The sequence below is a fragment of the Microtus oregoni genome, unplaced genomic scaffold (genome assembly GCF_018167655.1).
Source record: "Microtus oregoni isolate MIOR12 unplaced genomic scaffold, Mior012 000004F_ref0000308, whole genome shotgun sequence".
Lineage (NCBI taxonomy): Eukaryota > Metazoa > Chordata > Mammalia > Rodentia > Cricetidae > Microtus > Microtus oregoni.
This window is the reverse complement of record NW_024543063.1, coordinates 65,557,533-65,583,700: the sequence shown is the minus strand read 5'-3', so window position 1 is coordinate 65,583,700 and position 26,168 is coordinate 65,557,533. Positions and strand designations below refer to the sequence as shown.

Genomic DNA, 26,168 nt, shown 5'->3' with positions numbered 1-26,168 from the left:
CAAAATTCCTTCACCTCTTCTGCTTTGTTACAAGAAAACCCAACAGTTTTAACTCAGACGCCAGAGAACTGGGCCAGTCACACACAGAGGAGAACACCCAGAGCAAGCCTGTCTGCTGTACTTGGTGCTTTTTGACCTTGTGCTTCTAAACCCTGGCTCTCTCGTTTGCCGTTAGGGATCTTCTTTCATTGTAACTCACATGAAGTTCCTCACACAAAACCCAAGAATGAAATGACTAGACTTTGAACTGGCGCTTCCAACTGCTCCCCGCTCCCATCCCCATTCACAGATGTTGGTCTTTCCTGTAGTTGTCCTATCGGTTTCTCAATGTTTGCTCTTCCCTTCCATGTAATCACAGCTGTGAACAGCATGGGTTGGGCTCTCCAGCCTGGGCCCTTGTGGCTGCTTTGTTGTTGTTTCCGGGACGGAGGCAAGACCTTTAGTTCTGTCATTTAAGATAAGTATGTAGAACCATCAAGTGACAGAAAGTGCTTTTGAAAGAGGTAAAAACTGTTTTAAAAATGACTTTTCTGTGTCAAGGTTGCTGGTATTCTCCTGTAAGGTATTTACGTCCCTGGAAGAAGCGTCAGCAAGCTTGGCCTGCTCTGTTCTTTCAGACACTGGAACTGCAGCTGAGATCCACAGATACTTTTTAAAATTCACTTTCTACTTTTAAATGAAATTGTAGAGAATCACTAATCTAATATATGAATAGATGGGCCCCTCAGGCTCTTTCTCCCTGGCTAGCTCTAATCTTAAGCCAGTTTTAGCCTTTTAATTATGCTTGACGCTGTGATTTCTGATACTCCTGTTCGACTTTCCTCTGGTTTCTATTGGGCACTCCAGGTTGTTGCCTTGGCTTTCCTGGGAATGTCAGATAGCCTTCATCATAGGCCGAGTGCGCCTCTTCGCTGTGTGGCCTGTTCCTTAGCTCCAGGGAGACAACATTGTGGAGTAGCATTCACTTTGGAATTGAGATGGACAAAGTGTCTGCTAGGTTTCTTCAACTAATAAGGTTTGGCTGAAAACGGCACATAATGACAAAATGTCTAATGCTGGCAAGACCTCCTGCTGAGGGCTAATGAGCAGAGATGGGTGTCTGTAATCCCCCAGAGCAGAGGACAGGGTGCTGCAAATGCTGTGCCCTGGAGACAAAACTGGTCTTGGATTTATTTGTTGACTTGCTTTTATTCTTCTTCCTCTCTCTCCTCACTTGTCTTTATTTCAGTAAAAGGCCATCCACAGAAGATTATTTTATGTAGCATAGGACATATTAAAAATGAAGTGAATTATATCAAAGCTCAGGGCAGTGTTGAAGAAAGAATTGCGAATTTTCCATACTATGTAGATTATTTAATAGAACTATTTTTTTATTTTTTTTTTGTTTTGTTTTTTGAGACAGGGTTTCTCTGTATCTTTGGAGCCTGTCCTGGAACTAGCTCTTATAGACCAGGCTGGCCTCTAACTCACAGAGATCCGCCTGCCTCTGCCTCCCAAGTGCTGGGATTAAAGGCGTGCGCCACCACCGCCTGGCTCAGGTTATCTTTAAAACTATCTCAAGTGGCTGTTGGTGGGACTTGACCCCATTCCGCCTGTCTCCACCAATGTTACACTTCCCTGCGAGCACATAATGGCTAATTTTATGGGTCAGTATGTCTAGACCACAGACTGATCAGGATTTGAACAATTCTCCTCAGTTTTTTATGAGGTGTTTCTGAGTGGCATTAATATTTCAATTCAAACAAGAAGTAAACATGGTTGCCTCCCCTGTTGTAGCTCGACCACCCTCAACTGTTGAAGACCTCAATAGAATAAGTCCAACCTTCTACATAAGGGGAGGGTCCTCCCAGTGAAACTCCCTGGAACAGTGGCTATTTTCTTGCCTTTGGGCTTTTCCTAGGTATTGAGCCTTCAGCCTTTGGATTGGGGCTACCCCATCCCTTCAGGTTCAGACTCGAACTGTAGATACTGGCTCCTGAGTTCGGCTGTCTCAGTAAGGGTTTCTATTGCTGTGATAAGCATCATGACTAAAAGCAACTTGAAAGGGAAAGCATTTACTTATACTTCCACATCGCAGTCCATCACTGAAGTCAGAGCAAGAACCTAGAGGCAGTAAACTGATGCAGAGGCCGTGGAGGAGTGCTGCTTACTGGATTGCTTCTCATGACTTGCTCTGCTTTCATCCTCAGGAGCGGCACCATCAGTAGTGACCTGGGCCCTCCCATATCATTAAGCAAGAAAATGCCTAGCAGATTTGACTATACGCCAATCTTATAGAGACATTTTCTCAGTTGAGAGCCTTTTTCCAAATCACCGTAGCTTGTGTCAAGTTGATGAAAAACCATCCAGTACAAGAGCTTACCACCAACCCTGTGCCCCTTGGAATCTGTTCCATTTCATACTATGCAGGCTACCTCCTTACAGTGATTCTCTTTCCCCACTTCTGTCCCTTACCTTGCTCCTCTCCACGTGAGTGTGCATGTGTGAGTTCTGAATCTCTGGAGAACTGTTTAGTATAAAATACAGTAGCCGTAGCACGTAGTCTGTGAAACAAATACTATGACAAAAGGCCATGTTGACTTTAGCCCTTGATATGACTTCAGCCAAGTTCCCTTCTACCAATGAGATTTGTGACTTTGTGGAAATTCCATAGCCTCTCTCTCAGTGCCAGTTTCCTCATTTTTAAAGCATTGTCATGATAATGTGCAACAGAGTGCTGAATAACACATGGCATGTAGCAACTCTTGAAACACACTAGCATTCTCAACATGAACATTCTAAAAACAGAAGACAAAATAAGCAGAGAAATAACGAGATGCATCTTCTCAGAAGCTGCACTTTCTGCGAATAAATTGCTACTGAACATCTGTGTATCATTCCATGCCATCATCTTATAAAAAAGGAGCCACATTTCCTCCTCAAAGTTGGACCTACTGATCGCTTCTCATAATAGTTTTCTCGTGACTCACATAAACCAGTGGTAGTAATGCCTTGAATGAGTTGGGTTGAGTGGTCAACTCTTAAAAGCAAAATTAACAGCTGATGTTGATGGTTCTACTATGCAAGCACAACTGTTTCCCGAGATTTCAGTGCAGTAGGTTGACTTCTCTAAGTGGTTAAAAAGGTGAGATAGTATTAATCAACTCTAAAATGGATTGCTAAATGAGATGCATATGAAGACATGTTCTGTGTTCTCTGTACTAACATGTGAAAAGGAATATGATCATTAAGTGGAAAAAGCACCAGAAGTACTCCATGTTTATATAGATCCCATGGGCTAACTCTAGAGTGTGCTATGAATAATCATTGCAAGTCTCTGTGAGATGATGATGAAGTAGGTGAGCAATGATGCAATTATTAGACATTTACAGAAAACTTTCTATAATTTAAAGTTTTTGTTTCTTACGGGTGAATTGTCTTCTGAAAAGCATTAGATAAATCAAAGAACAGGAGAGAGAAAAGTCTGGGGACACACCCGCATTACGGCTTCTCTGAACACTCTTGAAACTTTTCTTACTGTTTATTTATAGTTCCCAGGTGCAGATCTTCTCTGCTACTACTTTGGCCTGATGTGAGTAATTTAAAAACTTAAATCTAGACAGATGTACGTGCAATGTTTTAATTATCATCTCAAATTTTAAGCAAGATGAATTGCAATTTTAATCTAAGTAGTACCCAGCTGATGGGCAAGGCATTCCATAAATGTTCTTCTGTCTACTTAAAAATGGTTAATATTATAAATTAATGTTAAATGTGTTTGTTATCAAGGTGGAAAATGTTAAAAACAAGATGCAGCCTGGTTTTATTTATAGATATGAAAATTTTTAATGAATATTTTCAACTATGGGTTAACATTAATTATCATGATTAACATGATTGTTTATAGAAATATATATACATTTAGTTACTATTATTTCCTATTGTTAAAAATAATCCTGTTTAATTTACAACCCCCCCTTTTTTTTGTTTGTTTGGTTTTTTTTTGCCACAGGGTTTCTCTGTAGCTTTGGGGCCTGTCCTGGAACTAGTTCTTGTAGACCAGGCTGGCCTTGAATTTACAGAGATCTGCCTGTCTCTGCCTCCTGAGTGCTGGGATTAAAGGCATGCGCCACCACCACCAGGCTTACAAACACTTTTTAAAGATTTATTTTTTAATTTATGTATGAGTGTTCTATCCACATGTACAGCTTTATGCCAGAAGAGGGCATTAGATCCCACTAGAGATGGTTGTGAGCCACCATGTGGGTGCTGGGAACTGAACTCAGGACCTCTGGAAGAGCAGCCAGTGCTCTTAACCTCTGAGTCATCTCTCCAGCCCCATATTTGCAAACATTTGCTGTGTGTGTTTAGGATCCATATATTGCAATCAGGAATACTAAACATGTTTTTATTCCAAGTCCCTAAATGAATACCATGTCCATTCCTGTGTAAAAAAGGGTCCTTCCAGTAGTCTATCATTATCTAGACTCATAAACGTTCCATAAGCGGATAACCCTTCCACAAATGGCCTAAAGCAGTCTGTGATGAGTGCTCAGTATTGTTGTGGGAACCTGCTCTTGCTAGCAGAGATGGAAGAAGCACGAGCACTCTGATGTTTTGGAGTCGTAGTTAGAGTAGACTAAATCCTCGGCAGAGGATGTGGATAGACAGAGAAGAGAATTGCGTCCTAACATGAAGGACAGCAGGCAGTAGCTTGAGATGGGCAAGAGCGAACCAGGTTTTCTGTGAAGTGTTCTAATGTAGGCAGCGAGGAGAGCAGTGTTCTAATGAGACACTGGGGGAGTAGAGAATCCATGTCCTAAACACGGCGTAGGGCTATCCATGCTCTTACCCATCATTCCTCTCTTCATTTGTCCAACAATTGGTTACCTCCTTCATGCAAATCAGTGGCACAAGGGCAATAACTTGACTCTACAGTCCAGAAGACTGACAGAGGCCTGCTTGAAGGAAAACACCAGGGAAGCTGTCAGGGTGGCCCTAGATAGTTTGGTTGGAAGCGTAACCTCAACTCCCTGACACCCCTTTATCCAAAGAGTCTGGAATGTTTGGTTGGGGGCTTCACCCCAGCTGCTGGCATCCATTTTGGAATGTTGGGCGGAAAGCTCCATTTCAAGCCCCCTCCCCGAGAGTTGCCTCAATCCAAACTCCACCTCCGAGAAAGCCCGCCAACGGTGACCCCTCCCCAGGGAGGATCAAGACAATTCCCACGGGCTATTTAAACTGTCCCTCAGAGAACCAATACAGGGTCTCTCCTTTTCCCTCTCCGCGTTTTCTGGGGTGGTGGTGGGGATGCATTGGCATCCATTAAACCTGGACTTCTAATTTGGTTTGATTTGGTCTGATTTGGGTTATTGTATAGTCAGAGAGGTTTATCAGGCCAAAAAAAATATATTTATATATGCCGTAGAGTTAGTGGTCTTGGATTCCAGTGTTATAAATGTAAATATAGTCATCATATTTACGTACAATATATATTTTGTTTTAGGTTTTTTTTTTTCCAGCAATTGAGATTGAGTCTAGGATCATGTGTGTGCTGGGCAGGTGCTATATCCCCGGTTCTGAAGTAGACTTTTACTATTTCTGGTGAATAGCTAAGTTAGCAAACACTGATTGAGCTAAAAGTGACTTCAGGAGTCACATGAAAAACAATAGTATAAATATGATTTGTGTAGTAAATCAAGGGTTGTGAATATTTTACATGACGTCACTTTTACTTTGAACCTCTCCATGTGTGGTAGACCTAATTACAGATAAACACTGAATTGAGAGACTCTCCTGAGCGCTCATTTATCAAATGGTGATGGCACTGGGCAGAACAGTGAACACAAGGTAGCTTGATGTCCCTGCTCTCATGGAGTTACTTTCTGCTGACTGAATAACAATGAACTATGTAACACAGGTTCTGGAGCTGACAGGACCTTTAAGGTAGTCTGAAAGGTAGTAGACTAGCAAGAGAAGCTGGAGATTCCTGGGCAAAGCAGGTTAGGTGTAGAGGAAAGATTAACCCTAAGAGGGAGGGATTATGGTTGGACCCATGTGGTAAGAAGTCATTCATTTAACAATGTGTTGGAAAACCATTCCAAGTAAGAGCAGCCACTGCAAAGCCTTGTGATGGGGCAGAGAGAATTCAGTGTCCATACAGCATGGTGGGAAAGAAGAGAGAGAATCAGGTGGGTGGGAGCTAGAGCAGGAAGGCCCTTAAAACAGCTTGGTTCTTGACCTACAAGTGACAGGAAACCATTGGAGAGTTTGGATGATATGCATGTAGGGATGGGGTGGGATGCCAATTATGAATGGTGGATTTATACTTTCTAAATCCCTGTCTGCAGGAGGGAGGCACTGAGTGGAAGTTAAGATGGGGTAGATAGACCAGTTAGGTGACCATGTACAGGATCCTGGCGTCTTTGAGTAGGATTCTAGTGACAGTGCAGATGGAGGGTTGTGACGTTTTTAGGGATGTGGGGGGAAGGGGGCAGGCAGAGCGAGTGGACTTATTTTTGTGAGTTAGCAACACATTAGACAAGCATACAGCACACTCCAATGGTATAAGAAACAGGCTAGACTGGTTTGAATCCCAGCCTTGCCACTTGCTGAATTTAATTTTGTTCTATAAATGTTGTTGGTTTTGTGGTGCTGGGATCAAACACAGGGACCTCATGCATTCACGACAAGTACTCTGCCTCTGAACTACATCCCAAGCCCATAAGTTCTTAAAACTCTCCATGCCTGAGTTTTCTCATCAGTAAATGGAGCCATTGTAATAACATATCGAATAGTGGCATTTCCATGAGTAATTTAGTATAACTTCTTGATACTTCATGTGTGCTGATCATTTTTTTAGTTATTATTGAAAAGACAGAAAAAGAATTAACTTTTTTTTAACAGAACAAGAATTCATAATGTGAGCTTCATATAAGTAAAGAATCCTTTGTTGGAAATTAACACATCTGTTTTTGTCAGGTTAAGTTTAAGGTTCTTGTTAGATGACCCAGATCATAACTGAAGGTGGGAAGATGGGATTCTATGAGATTGATTTCTTCAGTCTCCAAATCTGCCCTCTCTGTGGTCCTGTAGCAAGTGAATGGTTACTTGCTGCCTGACTCTGGATTCTAGTGTTGATGGTCACTAGTTTTGCGCTCTTGGATGTGAGCTGGCTGAGGCTTCTGGGCTTTCTTTTGCTCATCTTTAAGGTAGGAACAGTTTGTTAAGCACTTAAATGGCTCTTATACACAAAGTGGTATTCTAAGTATTAGCTGATGTCATTTTTCACTCCAGAAAACCGCTGTAGAAATTGGACTTAAAGGGTAAAGTATCAAAGATGACTCGGAGGCACTGAGAGATGGTGACCAATTAAATAGTTGTAATAAAAATCTATTTGGAATGAGGGTCGGGTTAATGAAGAGTCAAGTTTTAAAACTCACTTTAGAAAGAACCTAGAGGAAAATGTCCATAAAACAAGTAAGCTGTGAGAACTGGAACTAAAAAGCAAGTTGAAAACTAGAAATCACAGAAAGACCTGCTCAGAGATAATAATTTGAAGCTTTGGAATGAATGAGGCCTGTGGAGAATGGACAGAATGGAATGAGTGCTCACACATTCCCAAGGACCTCAGTATGTGGGTCATGCATCCCTGGAGGCAGAGCAGAGGGAGACCTGCACAGGCAAGGCACAGAAGGGTTTTGTTCAAGTTCGAGCAGAGAAAGATGAAAAGTGTCTCGGTCTGCTCAGCTCCTGAAGCAGAACACCATGAACCGGGCAGCTTTTAAATGACATCTTACGGTGCTGGAAGCTGCAGGTCTCACGTGCCTGAACTGGCAGACTTGCTGTCTAGTGTGGGCCCACTTTTTGGTTAAAGTCCTACTTCAGGGTTAAAATTTCAGCATCTGAATTTAAAGAGTAAAGAAGACAGACATTCATACTTTTTTGAGATATTTTGAACTTCTTTAGGGAGGAACTAGTCTTATACAAATATGATAATGGCAGATCTACATGTCTTAGAATGGTGGATCCAGGGTGACATAGGTTTTTAACTCATCAGAGAGGGTCAGCTGTCCCATGGTGATTGTAAAAATAGCTGAGCACAGCTACAGCAGCAGTGCCCTTTCAGTGAGTGTTTTCTCTGTCAGATATGTGAAGCGCTTTGTTCTCCCCGAAAGACAGTTCTCTGAAGTAACGACAACTCTTCTGCAGAAGCAAAAAAATTAGAAACCACCCAAGTGTCTACTTAAAGTAAGCATTCCTTAAGTAAAGCGTGGTCTGTCTGTGTGATGTAATATGCTCTGGAGATCGTTTTCCTAACAAGGTAGCTCTACCATAATAAAATGTGACGAAAGATTTCATGTTATCATAGACATATGTCACAGCTTTCAGTTCTCCATGTCTCTCGGTGGACTGAGCTCCTCAAGGAGGGACACAGCTAGATTTAGCTGAAATATGGTCTTATGTGGAGCCTTGTGTATCAATACGTGCATGGTCAAGTGAGGAAGTGGAGGCATGATGGGAAAGGGAGAGTGTGGGTTTCACAGGGCTGGCCAGAGGGGAAGGAGAGAGAGAAGAACTTTAGACATTGAAAATACTGTATTAGAGAAAATACCACTCAGAAGGTACTAATTGCCTTCTGATAAGAAAGTTGTCAGAGCAAATTTGCAATCTTTAGAAAGCAATTGGTTTTTAAAAATGGGAAAGATGGTTCTGACTCTGACAGTGAAAGGCAAAGAGTGGTGGTGGGACCACCCCTGTTGAATGCTTCCAGTGTGTGGAGTGGGCGGAGGGGGTGGTGCTGGCGGTGCAGAGCCGAGCCGCCTCTGGGAGACGACTGTGAATCAGAACTCTGTGCCATGCTGGTTTTCTGCCCTGTTATCTAATGAGCCTAACGAGGTACTTACTCATGGTGATTCAAGGTATAATGGCTGTTTAACTCTGAACACAGTCAAGTGGCGACAGTGTCACCCTAACCCACCTGTGATTCAGAAAGAAGAGAGCAGTGGGGGCTGGAAGGGCTTCGTTGTGACGCCTGTATTAGAGTGTATGTTTTTACTTACTGTTTACTAAGAAACCCATAAACATCTTTGTCCTGGAAACAAAGTCATTAATAGGTCTCATTGGCTTAATGGCTTTATTTGTTATTTGAAATCTTGATGAGACTCTGAATTATTAACTTTTCTTGTTGTTTTGAGAAACAGTCATTTGCAAGGTCTTACCAAGTTTCAGTTTATAACCTTGTAAGGTGTGTTTGATTTTGTTGGGTTGCTAAGTCATATTTCTCTTCTTCATTTACTTAAATCATATGACAGTCTGCCTGTAATGTCACTTTCATGATGGTTCTGGGAATTCTCCTATTGATTTTATGATGTTTACTGCTAATAGAAGTATTCCACTGTTTCTTGTCTGCCATCCCACAGAAACTTACGGTAAATCAAAGGTGCTATAGCATACTATTGGGACTGCTGGATTTGTTACTGGAAAATAGTTATAGTTGATCAGTACTTTCAGAGCACCTAATATAGATAATTTATACAGGCTTGAAGTTGGGTTCATTTTAGCATATATGTTAATTACATATGTATAATATATATCATAGTGACTCTTTCCCAATACTAACAGCTAATGTTTAATGGCATAATGCTAATGATGTAGACAAATATGTAGGAACAAAATATTAGGAAGAAAAACAATTTGATATATATAAAGTGCCAAAGGAAAATTAGCTAACAGAAAGGGAATAAGCTTATATATGGTTAAGATGTCAAATGAGCAGTTTTAACTCACAGTCATTTTTTATGGGGAGCACATAAATTGAGCTTTTTATTTTTAGTTCCTCCTCTTCCCTTCAGAGTTAAATGATGGAAAATTACTCTCCATCCCCAAACCACTCTTATGCATCATTCAAAAAAAGCCCTGACAAGCTAGCCTCTCTAGAACTGGTGAGATTTATGACTTTCCCTCCTGGTGTTCTGTTACTCTGTCCACACCATCAAATTGATCAGTAGATAGTGATGGGCAAGAAAAGGAAGGCAGCGCTTAGACCCAGCTGGTGTCCGTCACTTTCATGAACTGCTTGGAGATCGTTAATATTGGGCTTGATTCTCATTATAGCTGGTCATGGTCAAATCTTTCTCAGTGTTTCTCCTTCCTCTTTCTGTGCCCTGCAGGGTCCACTGGAAAATGACTTGGTGGTTCATGTAGCCCTTGTAGCAGAAAGCCAACGGTATGAGATGCGGCTGTATGGTGCAGTCTTCTGTGGGAAGGGGTGGGGATGGTTGCTTTCTGTTTATCGTGTTGAGAATGGCGGTGGAAATAAACCTCGGCAGTTTCAAGCACATCAGTGTGACCTTAAGTGTCGTACAACATACTTTCCATGTTTAACTTACGGTAAATCATAAACATAAATGTGGATATGAGAAATTAGTGCCCACACATTACAGAGCTTACCAAAAATCATTGCCCATCTTTCTGACTGCTCCCCAAAGCTCCTGATACTTTGGGGGAATAAGCCATAAAGCCCTTTGGAATCTAGTGTGCATGGTATATTTATGATAATAACAAATTTACCATATGTTCCAAGTTAGCATTGTCTGTTCCCTTCTACCTCCTTCATTCCCATTTCCCGAACTAAAATGTAATGTATATAAACAGCTTCCTCCATCTCTTCCTCATCTCTCTGTTCTCTATTCAGCCTTCAAGTTTTCCTCAATACGTATGGTATTCAAACTCAAACTCCCCAGCAGGTGGAACCTATTCAGATCTGGCCTCAGCAGGAGCTGGTAAAAGTAAGTAATTCTGTGTCTTTCTCCTTGCGCAGAGGTATTGGAACAGAACTGCTGGACTTAATTCAAAGGCAAGATGCATAGTTAAATTTAAAATCTGAGAGGTCACCATCTCAAAGTTGGCAATTAAGTTAACAAGTCCACTTTTTTATATTTTAAGTTAAAAAGCAAAATTAACAAAATCCTTCATTGTGTGTGTTTGTACATTATATTCATGGGTCTTGATTTCTTTTCTTGTTAAAATCAATTACTAGACTTGGGTAAGTACTTTAAATGACAGACCAATCTCAATTTTAATTGTCATATGTGAAATCATCAGTTATAGTTTTATTTTATTTTCCTCGTGTTACCGTAAAAACCTCAGTTTAATTTTTTTTTTAATAATCACTGCCCCCTGCCCCTGCTTTTTTCTAGCTTTACTTTTTGGAAGGTGAGATCATTTTTAGATGTTAGGTTTGTTGACTCTAAAGAAATGTAATGGCAATAACTGGCTATGACATAGTTAGATGCCTATTTGGGGTGAGATTAAAAGTTGGCTTTGAGAACTAGTCTTGTTGGGTCCCGGGGGGTCGCGCAAAGATGGGGACAGACCAGCAAAGACTAAAAAACAGAAGCAAACCTTATTCCAGAAACTATAATCCAGAATAAAATAAAAAAACAAAAAATCTTCATAGGGCACAAAAAGCTTATCAGCTAGCTGAGCCCACAGCCAGAGATGGATTTTGTAAGGCTATGGCAAAGGCCTGTTTCTGAACCCACCTTTTTATAGTAGGAGCACCAAGCATTAGGTCTGAACAAAGGAATTTTTACAATCTCAAGCTAAAACTCAGATACAGATTGCCTTACTTTACAATCTCCATTAACAGTTTTTGAGTTAAACTAGTATTTGTACTTAATCTGTTGTCTTTCTTGGTACTTTCAGGTAGTGTTTACTGAAGCCCTGTGCTCCCCCCTTTGATGCTGCCAGTTTCACATAGCAGGGATAATGCGTAACCCAGAGGTCATATATCTATTTCGTAAAAGTTGACCCAGCTCATATCCATAGGCTAGCTCTCAGTTTGCAGAGAGATGCTTTGGCCTTGTTAACAGAGCTATGAGTTGTAAAGCAGAGTAACCCATGTTAATCCTCAAGCTGCTGAGAAAGCTACTGACAGTCTGTTCTCATTCTCCTAGACTTATAACTTTATATTTCTTTATTTCTACATTCCTATCTCTGGAATCTACATTTTTCTGTTTTTATTCTAGGACCCTTCAGTCTGAAGACGGGTGCCGAGGTGCCTGTGTTTGTGGGTTCTCTTGCTTGTGGAATATAGGAAATTATCAACACCAATAGTTACTTATAAACACATTTTATTTAATAATTGGTTTCAAAGGTCCAGAAACAAGCTACCCACTGCTTGACAGAGTGTTTACAACAATACCTCTCCAGGAATCAAGGTTACATTGACATAAATGATAGAAGTCATAGCCTTGACCGTTGCTAAAGAATGAAGGCTGAAAGTGAGGTGTGTGTTATTCAGGAAAATGCAGGGGCCCATAATCCGTGATCATCAGACTTGGCTTGCCAATAAGACAGCACAAACGAAAACCTGGTTTCGAGGCACCAAGAGCACTACCTCATTCTTCTTTAAAACGCACAGGGCTCTTGAGGATAAGAGCACTACCCCAGAGCTTGATTAGCTCTCCATGACCACATCAGGCAAGGAAAGACTGAGTCCTCGAAGCTGTCTTCTGACCTGCACGCACAGCTATGGCACGTGTGTACCCACACAATAAATAAATTTAAACGTGTTCTTTTTTTACATTTGCATCCCTTTTTTTCCCCATCTACTCAACACACCGTAGAAAAGCAAAGTTAGTCTGGGCAGAGACACTCCTTTAATCCCAGCACTCAGGATTCAGAGGCAGGCAGATCTCTGTGAGTTCGAGGCCAGCCTGGTCTACTAGAGCTAGTTCTATTACAGGCTCCAAAGCTGTAGAGAAACCCTGTCTTGAAAAACCAAAACCAAAACAAACAAACAAAAAAAGAGGATAAAGTTAAAAAATATAAGGATTCTTAAAGTAGATAACACTTAAAATAAAATCACACCTAAGTAGAAATGATGGAGTTTTGTGTTTTGTTATTGTTGTTTGTTTTTTGCTCTTGTTGTTTCGTTTTGTTTTATGATAAAAGAAACAAGGAAATGGGGAGCTGCAAGGAGAAACGGGAACACAAAATGGGAGGAAAGGATGCCAGAGCCCAAAGGATCACATAGTACAGCCGGGCACAGGCTGTGTCAGCCGAGACGCTTCCTGGTCTCTGCCTGGCAGTGCTAGAGAATAGGAAGGAAGGTTAGTCCTTGGGAAGTATGGCCTTGAAGCAAAGGAACCCAAAGCTCGTCCTTCAGGTCTAATTGATATGAGCACATTTTTAATGGTAGATAGGTAGGGGTTTTTTTTAACCAGATGACATGTGATTTATACGTAAAAAGACAGTATAGATAAAAAGCAAAATCACTTGAATATAGCTTTTATCCACTCATCAGCAAACTGCTAGAATATGCAAAGCACTGAGTGTGACTTAAATGACCTCTGAGTCTAGTAGTATGTGTGACAGTTCACTGTGATAGCAGATATAGTTAGGTATTTGTACAAAGTGCTATAGGATCACAGAGCAATAGAAAACATTCTATTGCACAGTATCTGAAGCATGTCCTGATTTGCATTTTATCGTTTTAAAATGATGTTAGCAAGTGATTTATGCTCTGGTGGTGAGATAGGACGTAAGACAAACTTGTGACCAACAAAGCTTCCCTGTGCTTGTGTCAAGATGGAAGAGGATTTGTTGGTTGTGGCTCCAACCTGTTTTCCAAACTAGCTGCTATGTGGGGCTTCCTCCCCTAAGATATGTTGTTTAGTGTGTGTGTGTGTGTGTGTGTGTGTGTGTGTCACTAATTTTATTTGGGTGCACATAATCTAATGTCAATCACTGCTCCGTTTCCTCTGAGAAGCTGCACCCTGTTTCAGCACTCAGAAGAGGACGTAAGGACAGACAACTGGGAGCAGGGCTTTGTCTCGTGTGGTTAAAACTTGGAATGTGCCTGGTGAGATATCCGTCACGGTGATCTGGATACAGTACAAAGTCTGAAGCATGGCTGTGTTTTTGGGTGGTTGTGCTCCTCCATGTGTTTCAGCACAGGGACAGCATTACCAGGCACCACCTACCTAGTTGTCATAGACATGCCTTGTCATAGTTCAGGGAAAAAAAAGGAGAGTCCTTTTACTGTAATAAAGAATAACTTCAGTCCTACCTAAGTAGGCTGATTTTAACTTGCGCATGATTGGTTAATTTTACTACTTCCCAAAATTTAGTCATTCAGTGATTTCAGAAAATGTAAAAATATTTGTGGGAAAGAGTGTCCAGTCTAGTGTGCTGTGCTGCAGTCTCCGCACCTGGGCAGTGTGGTGCTGCCAAGTATTCATTCTGAGCAGTTGTTTAAAGTCCCTGCTATTCAGACAATAGGCTGCTTGGAGGACATTCATAATAGTTTAAAGAGCTCTGATACAACAGCAGTTTTGTATGTGATGATGTTATTTGCACACAGTTTGAATCACAATCATATTGTACAGGAAGAGTTTGATAATCCATCTAGAAAAATTTAGGGTTTTATATGTTATCAAATGGAAATGCAAATTCATTCTAGGCAGATTAAACATTTATGTACTTTAAATTTTCACTACATTTTATTTATTTATTTATTTATTTTACATTTCACAGCATACATGTGGTAGTCATGTATAAGTCAACTTATAGCTGTCAGTTCTCTCCTTCTACCAAGTGGGACCCATGACATCACTCTCTGGTCCATAGGCCTAGAGGCAGGTGCCTTCCCTATTGAGCCATCTTGACAATCTCATTTAAGTATTTAAAGTGATTTAAATATAAAATTACTTAGAAGAAAAAATAGAGGAATGTATTTTATAGCCTATTAAGACGGAAAGGCCATATTTAGGATACCAGCCCAAACACGCAGTTTAGGAGATGAGTGGCAGATTTCACTAAATAAAGCATAAAAGCCTGATAAGTCATAGCTGGTTATGAAATTTCCTCGTTGGAAAATACATCAATACTGAAACACCACTCAGTGAGTGATGTTTTCCCCACTATGGAGTTCTCAGACACAGAAAACTGGATAAATATTTACTTCAAAGGATAAGGCTCTCTATCTTACAAAAAAAAAAAAAGGGACAAATACTCAGAAAAAGGGGGAACAAATGAAAAATATAGAATATTCACATTTAATACACTGGGAAAATGACCCAAAAATATGTCAGTGCCGTAGTGTGGAAGTAAAATGAAATGTCATTTCAACCCAAAATGACATAAAAGAACTATGTAAATTGGTATATATTCCTAGAGTGTGAAAAACCAGATATTACATTTCAAAAAGAAAGGATGGTCTCCTTGGTCAAGCAAATCTAAGAAATTGTCTTGTAGATATAATTGCATACTATTCAGAGATATTGCTTGAAATATTTTTTAAATGACAAAAAAAAATGAGAGCTAATTTCATCAGGGACTGGAAGCTACCTAGGAAAAGGGGCTTCCTGCCTGGATGTTTTTAACTCAGCAATTGCAGAATTGCTGTTGTGCGGCACCTTCTTGCCCTCTAATGCTCTGTTTCCACATCATGTCTGGAACACTGCCGTAATAAGCTCAATAACTGGGACATGAAGAAGATTATATATTATAGGAACCATTATGCTAATGTGTGCCCATTGATCCATGAATATATTGCAGATTTATGTTTAACCTGTGTCCTTTAAGAATCTTTTGATGCTTCTTCAGGCTTACACAATAACTTATACATCCCTTTCAAAATATACCAGAGTCAAATAATTGTTGCATAAAGTATGAAAATAAACAAGCCAACGTGTTGGTTTGGAGTACTTTGAAATTCATGTAATCAGGAAACAAATCAATAAAAACGATTCCATTTTAATCATAGAAACTCAGTGGGAGATGTGTGGCCCTGAGTTTTTGTTTGTTTGTTTGTTTGGTTTTGTTTTGCTTTTCAAGACAGGGTTTCTCTGTGAAGCTTTGGAGCCTGTCCTGCAATTTGCTCTGTAGACCAGCCTGGCCTCCAACTCATAGAGATCCACCTGCCTCTGCCTCCTGAGTGCTGAGATTAAAGATTAAAGGCATACGCCAACACTGCCTGCTAGCCCTGATTTTTTTAAAACTTTAAGTGGTTGGATTTCTTTCTTTCTTTCTTTCTTTCTTTCTTTCTTTCTTTCTTCCCTTTCTTTCTTTCTTTCTTTCCTTCTTCCTTTCTTTCTTTCTTCCTTCCTTTCTTTCTTTCTTTTTTTTTCTTTTGTAATGACAAGGGAAACATTTGTCTCTTTTGAATTGCTTAGTGAATCACAACCATGCAGGCTATACACTTCTATCAATACAATAGCAGTGCTGAAGTTTAGAATGTCGCTAAGTGAATCTAAAATGTTTTGCTTTCAAAAACTCAGTTACCCCAAATCCACCATTCTTTGTCTAGTTTGTTGATCCTAGATGGAGCTTATGCAGTATCATTTTCTCTAGAGATAGCTTTAATAAGCCAGAGGACTTGTTTCTTGCAGGCTTATTTCCATCTGGGTATCAATGAAAAGCTAGGACTGTCTGGAAGGCCGGATAGGCCCATTGGCTGCCTTGGCACATCAAAGGTGAGCGAGCGTTTTTCCTTATGGAGGAGCTTTGGGTAGTGATTCTGCATGCTGAAGTCATGCTTGGCCTCTGGCCACCCCTTGTCACATTTCATTAGTGCTTGAGGCATTTGTTTGAATTATTATTTTCTGCACATAAATCTTACTTATTGAGTGTCGTATTACTGAAGCTCTCGGGAATAAATGAACATCTCACTGCACGTTATTGCTAAGCTTTGTAAAATGTTTATAATAATATTTACTCAAGCATAGGGGTTTTCAACCTTATTAGAAATAAGATCCTTTAAGTTTACTATCATACTGGCTGAAGCAAAAAAAAAGAAAGAAAAGAAAAAACCTTTAAAATTTAAGAGTTTTGTAAGCTATTACTTTGCCTATTCAGAAGTAAGTGTCAGTATTAATTGTGGTTGATACTTAGGATGCTACACCATTCTTTTTGTATCTGTTCTCTTTCTATTTCCTCTTGCAGATTTATCGCATCCTTGGAAAGACGGTGGTCTGCTATCCCATCATCTTCGACCTGAGCGATTTCTACATGTCCCAGGATGTTCTCCTGCTGATAGATGACATAAAGGTGCTCTGGGGAGAGATGGCTGTGTTTGCTCTGACTTGTGCCAGGTGCTGTTGAATGGAGCATGCTCCTGGGTGTCTGTGACAGTGATGACACCGAGCAGCACCTTGGAGAGTTTGGGATTCCGATAGATGACATTAAGGTGCTTTGGGAGAGATGGCTGTGCTCGCTTTGACTTGTGTCAGGTGCTGTTAAATGGAGCGCGCTCCTGGGTGTCTGTGACAGTGGGCCACACCAAGTAAGCAGCACCTTGGCAGAGTTTGGAATTCTGGCCGTGCTAAAGTAAAATTACACTTTTCTAGAAATGGAAAAGATACAGTTTAAAACTGTGCTTCTATGGTACTAATAGTTCATCCCTTTTTGAAAAAAGTTGAATTAGCAGAATAAATATCTTTGTGAAGACTGTCCAGTAGAACTTCAGCTAACCCATAAATGGATGGGTTAAGATCTGCTCCACTCCACGCCGTATACAGGGCAGAAAGGCTTAGAACCATAGTTGAAACACCTGGGCCAGACTGCATCTGTTACATTCTTGACCCTGTGTGTTCTCAGGCAAATTACTTAGCTCCTGTGCAGATAATAAAAGGGCTGTTCTGCAGAATCGATGAATTCATGTATGTAAAACACTCAACAAGTGCTGAGCACTTCATCACTGAGCGGTGAAAGGTCATGTGATGGCGATGAGAGCACGTCATTGATGGATTCCATAGATCCAGCTCATTCTCTTCTGCCTCTTGCTCTTCTCCATAGTGAAGGCAGTGACAGTCTTCCGAAGGATAGAGCATGGGGATCATGTTTTATCGATTCATTCATGAGCTTACCTTTTTAGGGAGAGAAAGAATCATGAAGGGAGAAGGTAGAAAAAGGTGTGAATAAATCAGAACCTCCAAACAGAGAGCAAAGTCTAAACTGAAAATGATTCTACACTTCTGAGTAGCCTAATTTATCCAGGGTTTGAGTAGCAGTCGTTACAAGTGTCACAGGCTCTTTGCCGCTCAGTTAATGTCCCCAAGTAACCTCAGATGTTACTCCATGACGTCCTTCTTCCATCTCATTTTTTGATAGAATGCACTACAGTTCATTAAGCAATACTGGAAAATGCACGGACGCCCACTTTTCCTTCTTCTCATCCGGGAAGACAACATAAGGTAGGTTGGAGGAAAGTAAGCTGTGGGGCTGGAGAAATGGCTGAGCCATTAAAAGCCTATACAGTTCTTGCAGGGGACCTCAGTTCAGTCCCTAGCACTCATACCAGGTGGTTCTCAACAACACGTGACTCCAGCGCCAGAGAATCTCATGCTTTCTTCTGGCCCTTGTGGCTACTGCATTCATACACACACACACACACACACACACACACACACACAGAGTCACACACATCACATAACTAAAAGTAAAACACACAATATTTATAAACTTTACTTGCCTTCTGGCTATTAACATAGAATGTTTGAAAGCAGGGCCTCCTGGTATTTTTGTGTTCTTCTTAGCATGTTGCAAGCTCTTTCACATATGTATCAGATATTCGATTGCTAATGTCCCATTCTGCTGTTAATAAACTTATTTTGTTTATTTGTTTTATTCTAGAGGTAGCAGGTTCAACCCCATATTAGACATGCTGGCAGCCTTTAAAAAGGGAGTAATTGGAGGAGTCAAAGTTCATGTTGATCGTCTACAGGTAGCCTTCTAAATCTTAGCGTGTTTCTTGTTCTGAACTGCTGGTCTCGGGGCAGCCATGTTTCTCGGGTGACTACCTCCCTGCTCTGTTGTTATCCCCCCCTGGATTATCCAGTTGCACCAGTCAGGTGCTGAACAGTGGCTGTTTCCTGTCCAGAATTTTAGACTTTGGAAGCTTAACTTCATTTTCGTATTTGAGGAGACGAATGCTTAAGTGAACACATGTCTTGCTTATAACCTTGGGCTTTTCCGGGCATTTTGGTCATGTGCTGTTTTGCTTACAGAACTATATAACATTCAACAGGAGAAACCATTGTTCCATTCCAGTACCACAGCATTGCCACACAGTTCCTGGACAGAAGCCCCGTTACTCCCCAGCTAAAGCACTGTTGCCCCTTTTAAACATCCTCTTCCAGAAAAAAATGAAGCATTTAACTAATTTAATACTCTCTAATGCCAAGTGATGTTTTAAAACTGAAATCTGTAGAGTATTATTAGGATTTGGCATTGGCCAGTTAACTTAAGGCAAACATTTACTTTATAAACAGAAATATCCAATAAGGGTTGGTAGGATATATAAATAAAAAATGTTAAGTAAAAGTTTCATTTGTGTGCTCTCAACATTGTTATCAGTTTTAAGAATTAGGAATTTTTTACTTTCTCACTACACCCCGTTGCCTGTACCTTTGGAGTATATCTAGGCTCTACCTTGCTTCCAGGATGCAGGCTACCATTGTCCCTCACTAGATTTTTCTTTCACCTCCTGGATTCTACTACAGACAGTTAGCTTTGTCATAATCGCCTGTCACTGGTAGTCACATGGATTGTAAACCTCTGGTAATTTCTTTTCTCATACACACAAAAGTGGAAACCAGAGTCCCAAAGATGGTCCTGTGTGATCTGTAAGGTCTGTACCTGCATCATGGGCACAGCTTGCTACCAACTTCCCAGCCACTCTCAGCCACACTGTCTTTATTGCTTCTAAAATTCACCCTTCATGCCCCTGCCCTTGGACCTTTGCACTTGATAGTCCTTCTCCAGCCTAAGCACTGACTACACTCCTCCTCCATCCTGAGCATTGACTAAGGTCCTCCTCCATCCTGAGCATTGACTAAGGTCCTCCTCCATCCTGAGCATTGACTAAGGTCCTCCTCCATCCTGAGCATTGACTAAGGTCCTCCTCCATCCTGAGCATTGACTAAGGTCCTCCTCCATCCTGAGCATTGACTAAGGTCCTCCTCCATCCTGAGCATTGACTAAGGTCCTCCTCCATCCTGAGCATTGACTAAGATCCTCCTCCAGCCTGAATATTGGCTATAGTCCTCCTTCTGGTGCCCGATTTACATGTGAATCTTGTTAGAGAAATTTTCTCTGGTCACATACATATAATGGCTAACCTGCCTCCTCAGATTTCTCCGTCCTAGTGTCCCTTCCCCTTGCTGTTCTTATTTCTACTTAGCACTTATTCCTCTGCTTTGCACTCACATCATCTGATGGGTACTAAGTTTATAGTATCCATCTCATAGACATACTCATAAGGGCAGTATCTTAGTTTAGGTTTTCATTGCTATGAAGAGACACCATGACCATGACAACTCTTATAAAGAAAACATTTAATTAGGGTGGCTGGCTTACAGTTTCAGAGGTTCAGTCCATTATCATCATGATGGGAGCATGGTGGTGTGCAGGCAGGCATGGTGCTGGAGCTGAGAGTACTGCATCTTGTAGGCAACAGGAAGTTGACTGACTGTCACACTGAGGGAAGCTTGAGCAAAAGAGACCTCAGAGCCTGCTCCCATAGTGACACACTTCCTCCAACAAGGCCACATCTCCTAATAGTGCTGCTCCCCTTAGGGCCATTTTTTTTTCAAACCACCACAATCAGCTTCAAGGGAACAAAGGTTTCATACATCTTTTTCATGCTAATCTTTAGCACCTAACATAATGCTTGTATATGGTCAATCTGCTTATAGTTGAACGTCATTGACATGCACACAGGAATTGGACATTTGGCTTTCTTATTCCTGCTCTACAGGGAAGATGATGTGCCTGTGTTGTGTGTCCTCCCTGCATCTGTAATTACGTATTTGTGAATGTTCCTCTTTCATCATTTCTACTAGAGAAATGATGGGTTCATATGCCTCCCAAAGCAATATTTCCTACCTTCAGCTTCTTCATATTTGAAACAAACTTGGATAAAATGATATTTGTAAGATAACCTTAAAAAGGATACCTAATTTAAAAAATAATAATAACTTACAGTTTGTTTTCTGACATTATTTCTCTAGATTATTAGAAGTGATAGATAAAGCTACAAGCCATTACGTATGATCATCCATTCATGCTACTCACCATGATACACTGACAAACAAAAAAAATGTGTTTGAGTTTAGACTCAACTTAGCTTGCTCAACTTATAATTGAGAAGTAGTGGGATATAGAATGACCATATGGGTTGTCATGTGCTAGAAGGAAGAGAAGCAATTACTTAGATAACCATTACCTTCATGATCCTGTAAAATGGAGAGTTGATTATCACATCACTGGATGGCTCTGAAATATATTGCAATATCAGAATTCAAGGCATAATTGTCTATTGCCTTTCCCCCAAATAATTTAGTACTTCATTTTCTAAAAGTTTAATAAATGCTGAAATATTTTAGTACCTACTTTAAAAACAAAGCATATAAAGATGGAGGTTTAAAACAATCAGCGGAGACTCTGCTCCACCCCCAGCACTGTAATAAATAAACGCTTATAATTCAACGAACAGAGAGACTATCTTGTGGTGGCTTTCCTATTTTATATGACTCATGAACTTGTTGTTTGGTGTCTACAGTCTATTTATAGATGCTTGTATTCTGTTTTCATTTGTTACATATAGAAATCTTTGAATTTGGAATGTTCATTTAAGAAATCACTTCAAAGTCGTATTTAAGCAAACTTCAACATTGCTTCTAGAAAAGTCTGAGCACCGAGTGTAGCTTAGCAGATGTAAACGTTTTCAATCCTCACATTTCAGACCCTGATATCTGGAGCTGTGCTAGAACAGCTTGACTTTCTACGCATTAGTGACACAGAAAAGTAAGTCCCCTTGAATTACTTGGTTTTTGCATTTCTTGTGATTACATTAAGGAAGCGGGGAATCTGAAATGTTTTCTTTTGCTTTCCAGACTTCCAGAATTTAAGAGCTTTGAAGAACTTGAATTTCCCAAGCATTCAAAAGTCAAACGACAGAGCAGTACCGTAGATACTCCTGAGCTGAGACAGGAACCGGACATCACCATTACCGCGTGGAGAAACAAATCCACCCATGAAATCCTCCAGAAGCTGAAAGTGAGCAAAGATGTAATCACACTTGCCAGGACAGGACCTCTCCGTCAGGCTGTGGGTCTGTGTCCTCTGCTCTGTACCCAGGGCAAGCAAGGGAAAGTTGTCCTCTTGGCCAGAGTCGGTGTGCATGCATGAAAGAGTGCAGAAGTACAGGAATCTGTCGGGTTGGAGTTGGTTGTGTGAAGCAGCTCATTCAGTGCCCTTTTCCCTCTCTGCTCCATTCGCAGCTCTTCTGCCCCAGAGTTTAGTTCCAATGAGTGCTTTGTCTCTCCCGTCACTGAGGAACATAGTCCTCTTACTGTGACTACATGAGTGTTTTAGCAATTTGTTAATCTCTTGAGATTACTCACACTTATAAAAAGAGATTAAACCTTACTGGTAGAGCTGTAAACACTGGGTCTTGTTTGACCACACAGATTTGAGCATAGAGACTACTTTCCTTCCAGTCATGGCTAGCTTCTTATTAATCCACATAAACAAGGCTATCACATAGCAGCCACAAAAACCATAAACAGACCTGAAATGCAAATATTCTATATGTGTCCCTTCCTTTCATGTGTCTCATTATACCCTGACTGTAGCATGATCTGCCATTAATAAATAAGTAAAATCAGGAAGAGTCTTGGATACTGGCAAAGTCTCAGATACTGGTACATTAATATTGTACACACTGTAGAGTCTGATTTGATCTTTAAATACTGCTATATCCAGAAGCTGGCCTGTGTACCCTCTGCCTTCCAGACATCTCAGACCAAGAGGTCTGTAATGTCATCTTGTATTTATTATATCAATGACATCTTCTTTTTCTTCGGTTCCATATTTCCTTTCTTTATCATGATTTATTATTAGTTAAATCCTATGGTTACTGATATTTATTTTATCCAAGTTCTTATGCCAATTGATGTTTTCAGGACTGCAATTGTCTGGCCGGTCAAACCATCCTGCTGGGTATCCTGCTGAAAAGAGAAGGCCCTAACTTCATCACCATGGAAGGTAAGAGTAAATAAGCAGGGGACATATTTATAAGAGGACCTCTATAATCTGAATATCTATCAGATGTACATAAAAATGCCTACTGTTCTAAGTTATTTTCCTCTTCCAGTAAATCTCTCACTCCTTAAATGGGAAGCATTCCTTCTCCGTCTAGCACAGCAGACTCCGATGTGACTCTCATGCAATGGCTTGCTTCTGTGCTTGGCTGTTCTAGAGCCTGAATTCTGCCTGTGACTCTGACCTTCTGAGTGCCCCATAGATGCTTATTGACATTGTTGTTTCCCTCTTTATTTCCTGCCATTTTTTCAAAAATAGTATTGAACAGCTACATTTATGAAAAATGGCTTCTTCATGGTTTGTTGTAGCCATTTGGAACAGAATAATAGAATTTTGCTCTGACGGTGATCAATAAAAAAAATAAGTCATTCTAATTGTGTCTTTGTTCACTCTACCCTGAAAGGAGACCCAGTTATCCTTGAAGTCCACATTTGAATATAAGGTCTCTGCTATGAAGAATCCTAACGTTCTATATCATGATCTGTTTCTGGCATTTTATAATACAGAATAATATAGAATATATTGAAATATGTTTAATTTGTAGTCATCAGATTTTCTGACTTATCTCAAAACACTGTTCAATGGTATGTGTTAATTTGGTTAAAGTGTAAGTACCCTAAATGCCATTGTGAAACTCACTGTTACAGTCTGGTAATGAGCTCAAGTTACTCAGACAAAGCTTCCTGAGTTTCTACAGTATTGTAGCAGTCATAATTCTCGAGTAATATGAAGCAGATTTCAAACACAATCTTTTATTTTTTTAAGTCTTAATACTAAACACTGACAGAATCTTAACTGTATTAAGGAAAGTCATTGACATTTAACCTTTAGTTAAACCAAAAGGAAGTAAGATATTTTAAAGTTAAAAAAGAATTCAACTTGTTATTAGGAATCTAAAATTTTAAGTATATATTTAACAATGTTTAAATCTTTTAAATCATTAAAATATTATATAATAAGAACACTTGGAGTTACCTTGGGGTTTTTATTTTCAGTTATTTACTACTGGGAAATATTTTCAAGGCATTTTTTATAAACTTGCTAATAATCGTCTTTTACTTAGGTATCTGAATGACTTTAGAATTGCTTTTTTTTAAATTTGTTTTTATTTTGCAGTACTGGGGGTGCTTGCTAGGGGAATGTGCTGCACTGAGCTGCCTCTCTAACCCTGCTATCACACTTCATTAGAGGTTGTGCACACTGTGCTTTGGCCTCTCTGTCCTCTCTGTGCTGCAGCCACGCTCTGCACTAGCAGTCCTCCAGCCTCAGCTGAGTAGCTTGGAATACAGTCTGCACCACCAAGCCAGCATTTGCAGGCGTCATGGAACCTGGATAGATTTAATCTAATTTAAGGCTGTAAAAATAAGTAATAGGAAATTGTAAAGGTGTTTTTCTTTATCCTTACTAACTTATTGGTGCTCAATTCTGTCACATGGTTTCTTACTGACAAATCAGTCCACATGTGAGCTGTGGCCAAAGTGATAATCCCAGGGGTGGGGGGTGTATTGACCACATGTGAGTCATGGCTTAAGTGTGAATTTTCGGGGTGTGTTGGGTTATCACAGCTCCACACACTTAACAGGGCCTTAGTAACCTTCCACTGAAAAAATGGGTATATATTCAGTTGCCTAATTATTTTACTATGTTCTGTTTTCTGTAGAAAGGTAAAATAATACTTGCATTTGCTTAAAAGATCAGATTACATATTAGTTAGGAGACGATAACTGCAAAAGCACTACACTGCGTATTTGGGTTGTGTATTTAAACCAGTCAGTTTAAAACAAAAGGAATATTTAAGAGGTGGTTTTCCACCGTACTTATTTATTTAAGGGGAATAAATATTGTGCATTTAGTTAAAAGCTTTCTTCAATAAAGACTTTTCTTATCCTATGCCTAGGTACTGTGTCTGATCACATTGAGAGAGTGTATAGAAGAGCTGGCAGCAAAAAGCTTTGGTTTGTATTAGTTTCCTTGTTGTTATTTTATTTTTTATATTGTTATATTTGGCACCTTAACAATAACAGTTTATTCTTACAGATGATACTCATCCTCATTTTGACATTTGAACTCTAAAGTTATGGCATCCTGACTTCAGACTTAGAAAAACATATGGGATAAAAACCTCTCCAGGGATTGAGCGTCCTCGCGGGCGGCAGGATAGTCACTCTGCCAGGCTGCACTATCCCAAGGAGGGTTTTTTTTCATTTCCATCCTATGTCCAGAAAATCTGTTCTGTTGTTTTAGAAGGTCATAAAATACCATTTAATCCTTAGCAAAAATAATTAAAGGTAGTTATCACTTAAGTTGAAAAAGTCATGAATAAAGCTGTTTAAATTCAGAATGAGAAGAGTATACCCAGATAGACATTTTGATGCAATTAAGTCTCAAGTAGTTTCTTATGAAACTCCCTGGATGGTAGTAAACCTCAGCTTTCTATTCTCTGAAGTTAGGGGACTGGACAAAATAATTTGTAAGTGGTACTACAGCTCTGCTTTATGGTGAATACACTCTTCCTGCTAAAGAAATAAGCATCCGGTTTAGATATTTCAAATTTCTACCGTAAGCTGTTGGTCCAGTGAGACATGCCGTCAGTAGATGTGTTCATACAGTGTGTTTCATGGTACATAGAGTATTGCTTGCGCTAAGCAAAGCCAGTTCCTGCTTCTGCATTATACTTATGTCTTGATAAAGCACTAAGTAGCAAACATTTGGAAATGCTGACTGTTATATTTAAGCACTAGAGTCCTGGAAGCTTTATTTATTCTATTCTCCCTTTTATGGCTTTCCACTGCCCCCAGGCTGGCTGTGCGATACGGGGCTGCATTTACCCAGAAATTTTCCTCCTCTATAGCCCCTCACATTACCACCTTTCTGGTGCATGGGAAACAGGTAACATGCTCAGGATTTGGGAAACTTGAGTTGCTTGATATGTGTGGGTTTATCTGCATTCCGAGGGTTATATGCGTCTTTTGGTGTTCAAGTATTCGGTAAAAGTGTTTCTCTAGAAATGGGAGTATGTGTCTCACTAACTCAGTCAGCTATTGGCTTGATTTTCTACTAGTCCATTCATGTTG

General features: G+C 40.1%; 1 protein-coding gene across 5 annotated transcripts in view; it reads left to right on the top strand.

Moving 5' to 3' along the window:
- Positions 1–26,168, top strand: part of Phkb (phosphorylase kinase regulatory subunit beta) — a 176,979-nt gene that overhangs the window by 118,564 nt on the left and 32,247 nt on the right. For 4 of the 5 annotated variants that reach the window (XM_041649591.1, XM_041649589.1, XM_041649590.1 and 1 more), the window contains 10 exons: positions 10,152–10,207; positions 10,676–10,769; positions 16,380–16,463; positions 16,933–17,037; positions 18,100–18,182; positions 18,622–18,712; positions 21,734–21,795; positions 21,885–22,047; positions 22,956–23,037; positions 24,992–25,049. In XM_041649591.1, the coding sequence (XP_041505525.1) occupies positions 10,152–10,207; positions 10,676–10,769; positions 16,380–16,463; positions 16,933–17,037; positions 18,100–18,182; positions 18,622–18,712; positions 21,734–21,795; positions 21,885–22,047; positions 22,956–23,037; positions 24,992–25,049 (878 nt within the window). Of the gene's footprint in view, positions 1–10,151; positions 10,208–10,675; positions 10,770–16,379; positions 16,464–16,932; positions 17,038–18,099; positions 18,183–18,621; positions 18,713–21,733; positions 21,796–21,884; positions 22,048–22,955; positions 23,038–24,991; positions 25,050–25,892; positions 25,984–26,168 lie in introns of all 5 variants that reach the window. The other variant, XM_041649588.1, reaches the window with a different exon arrangement.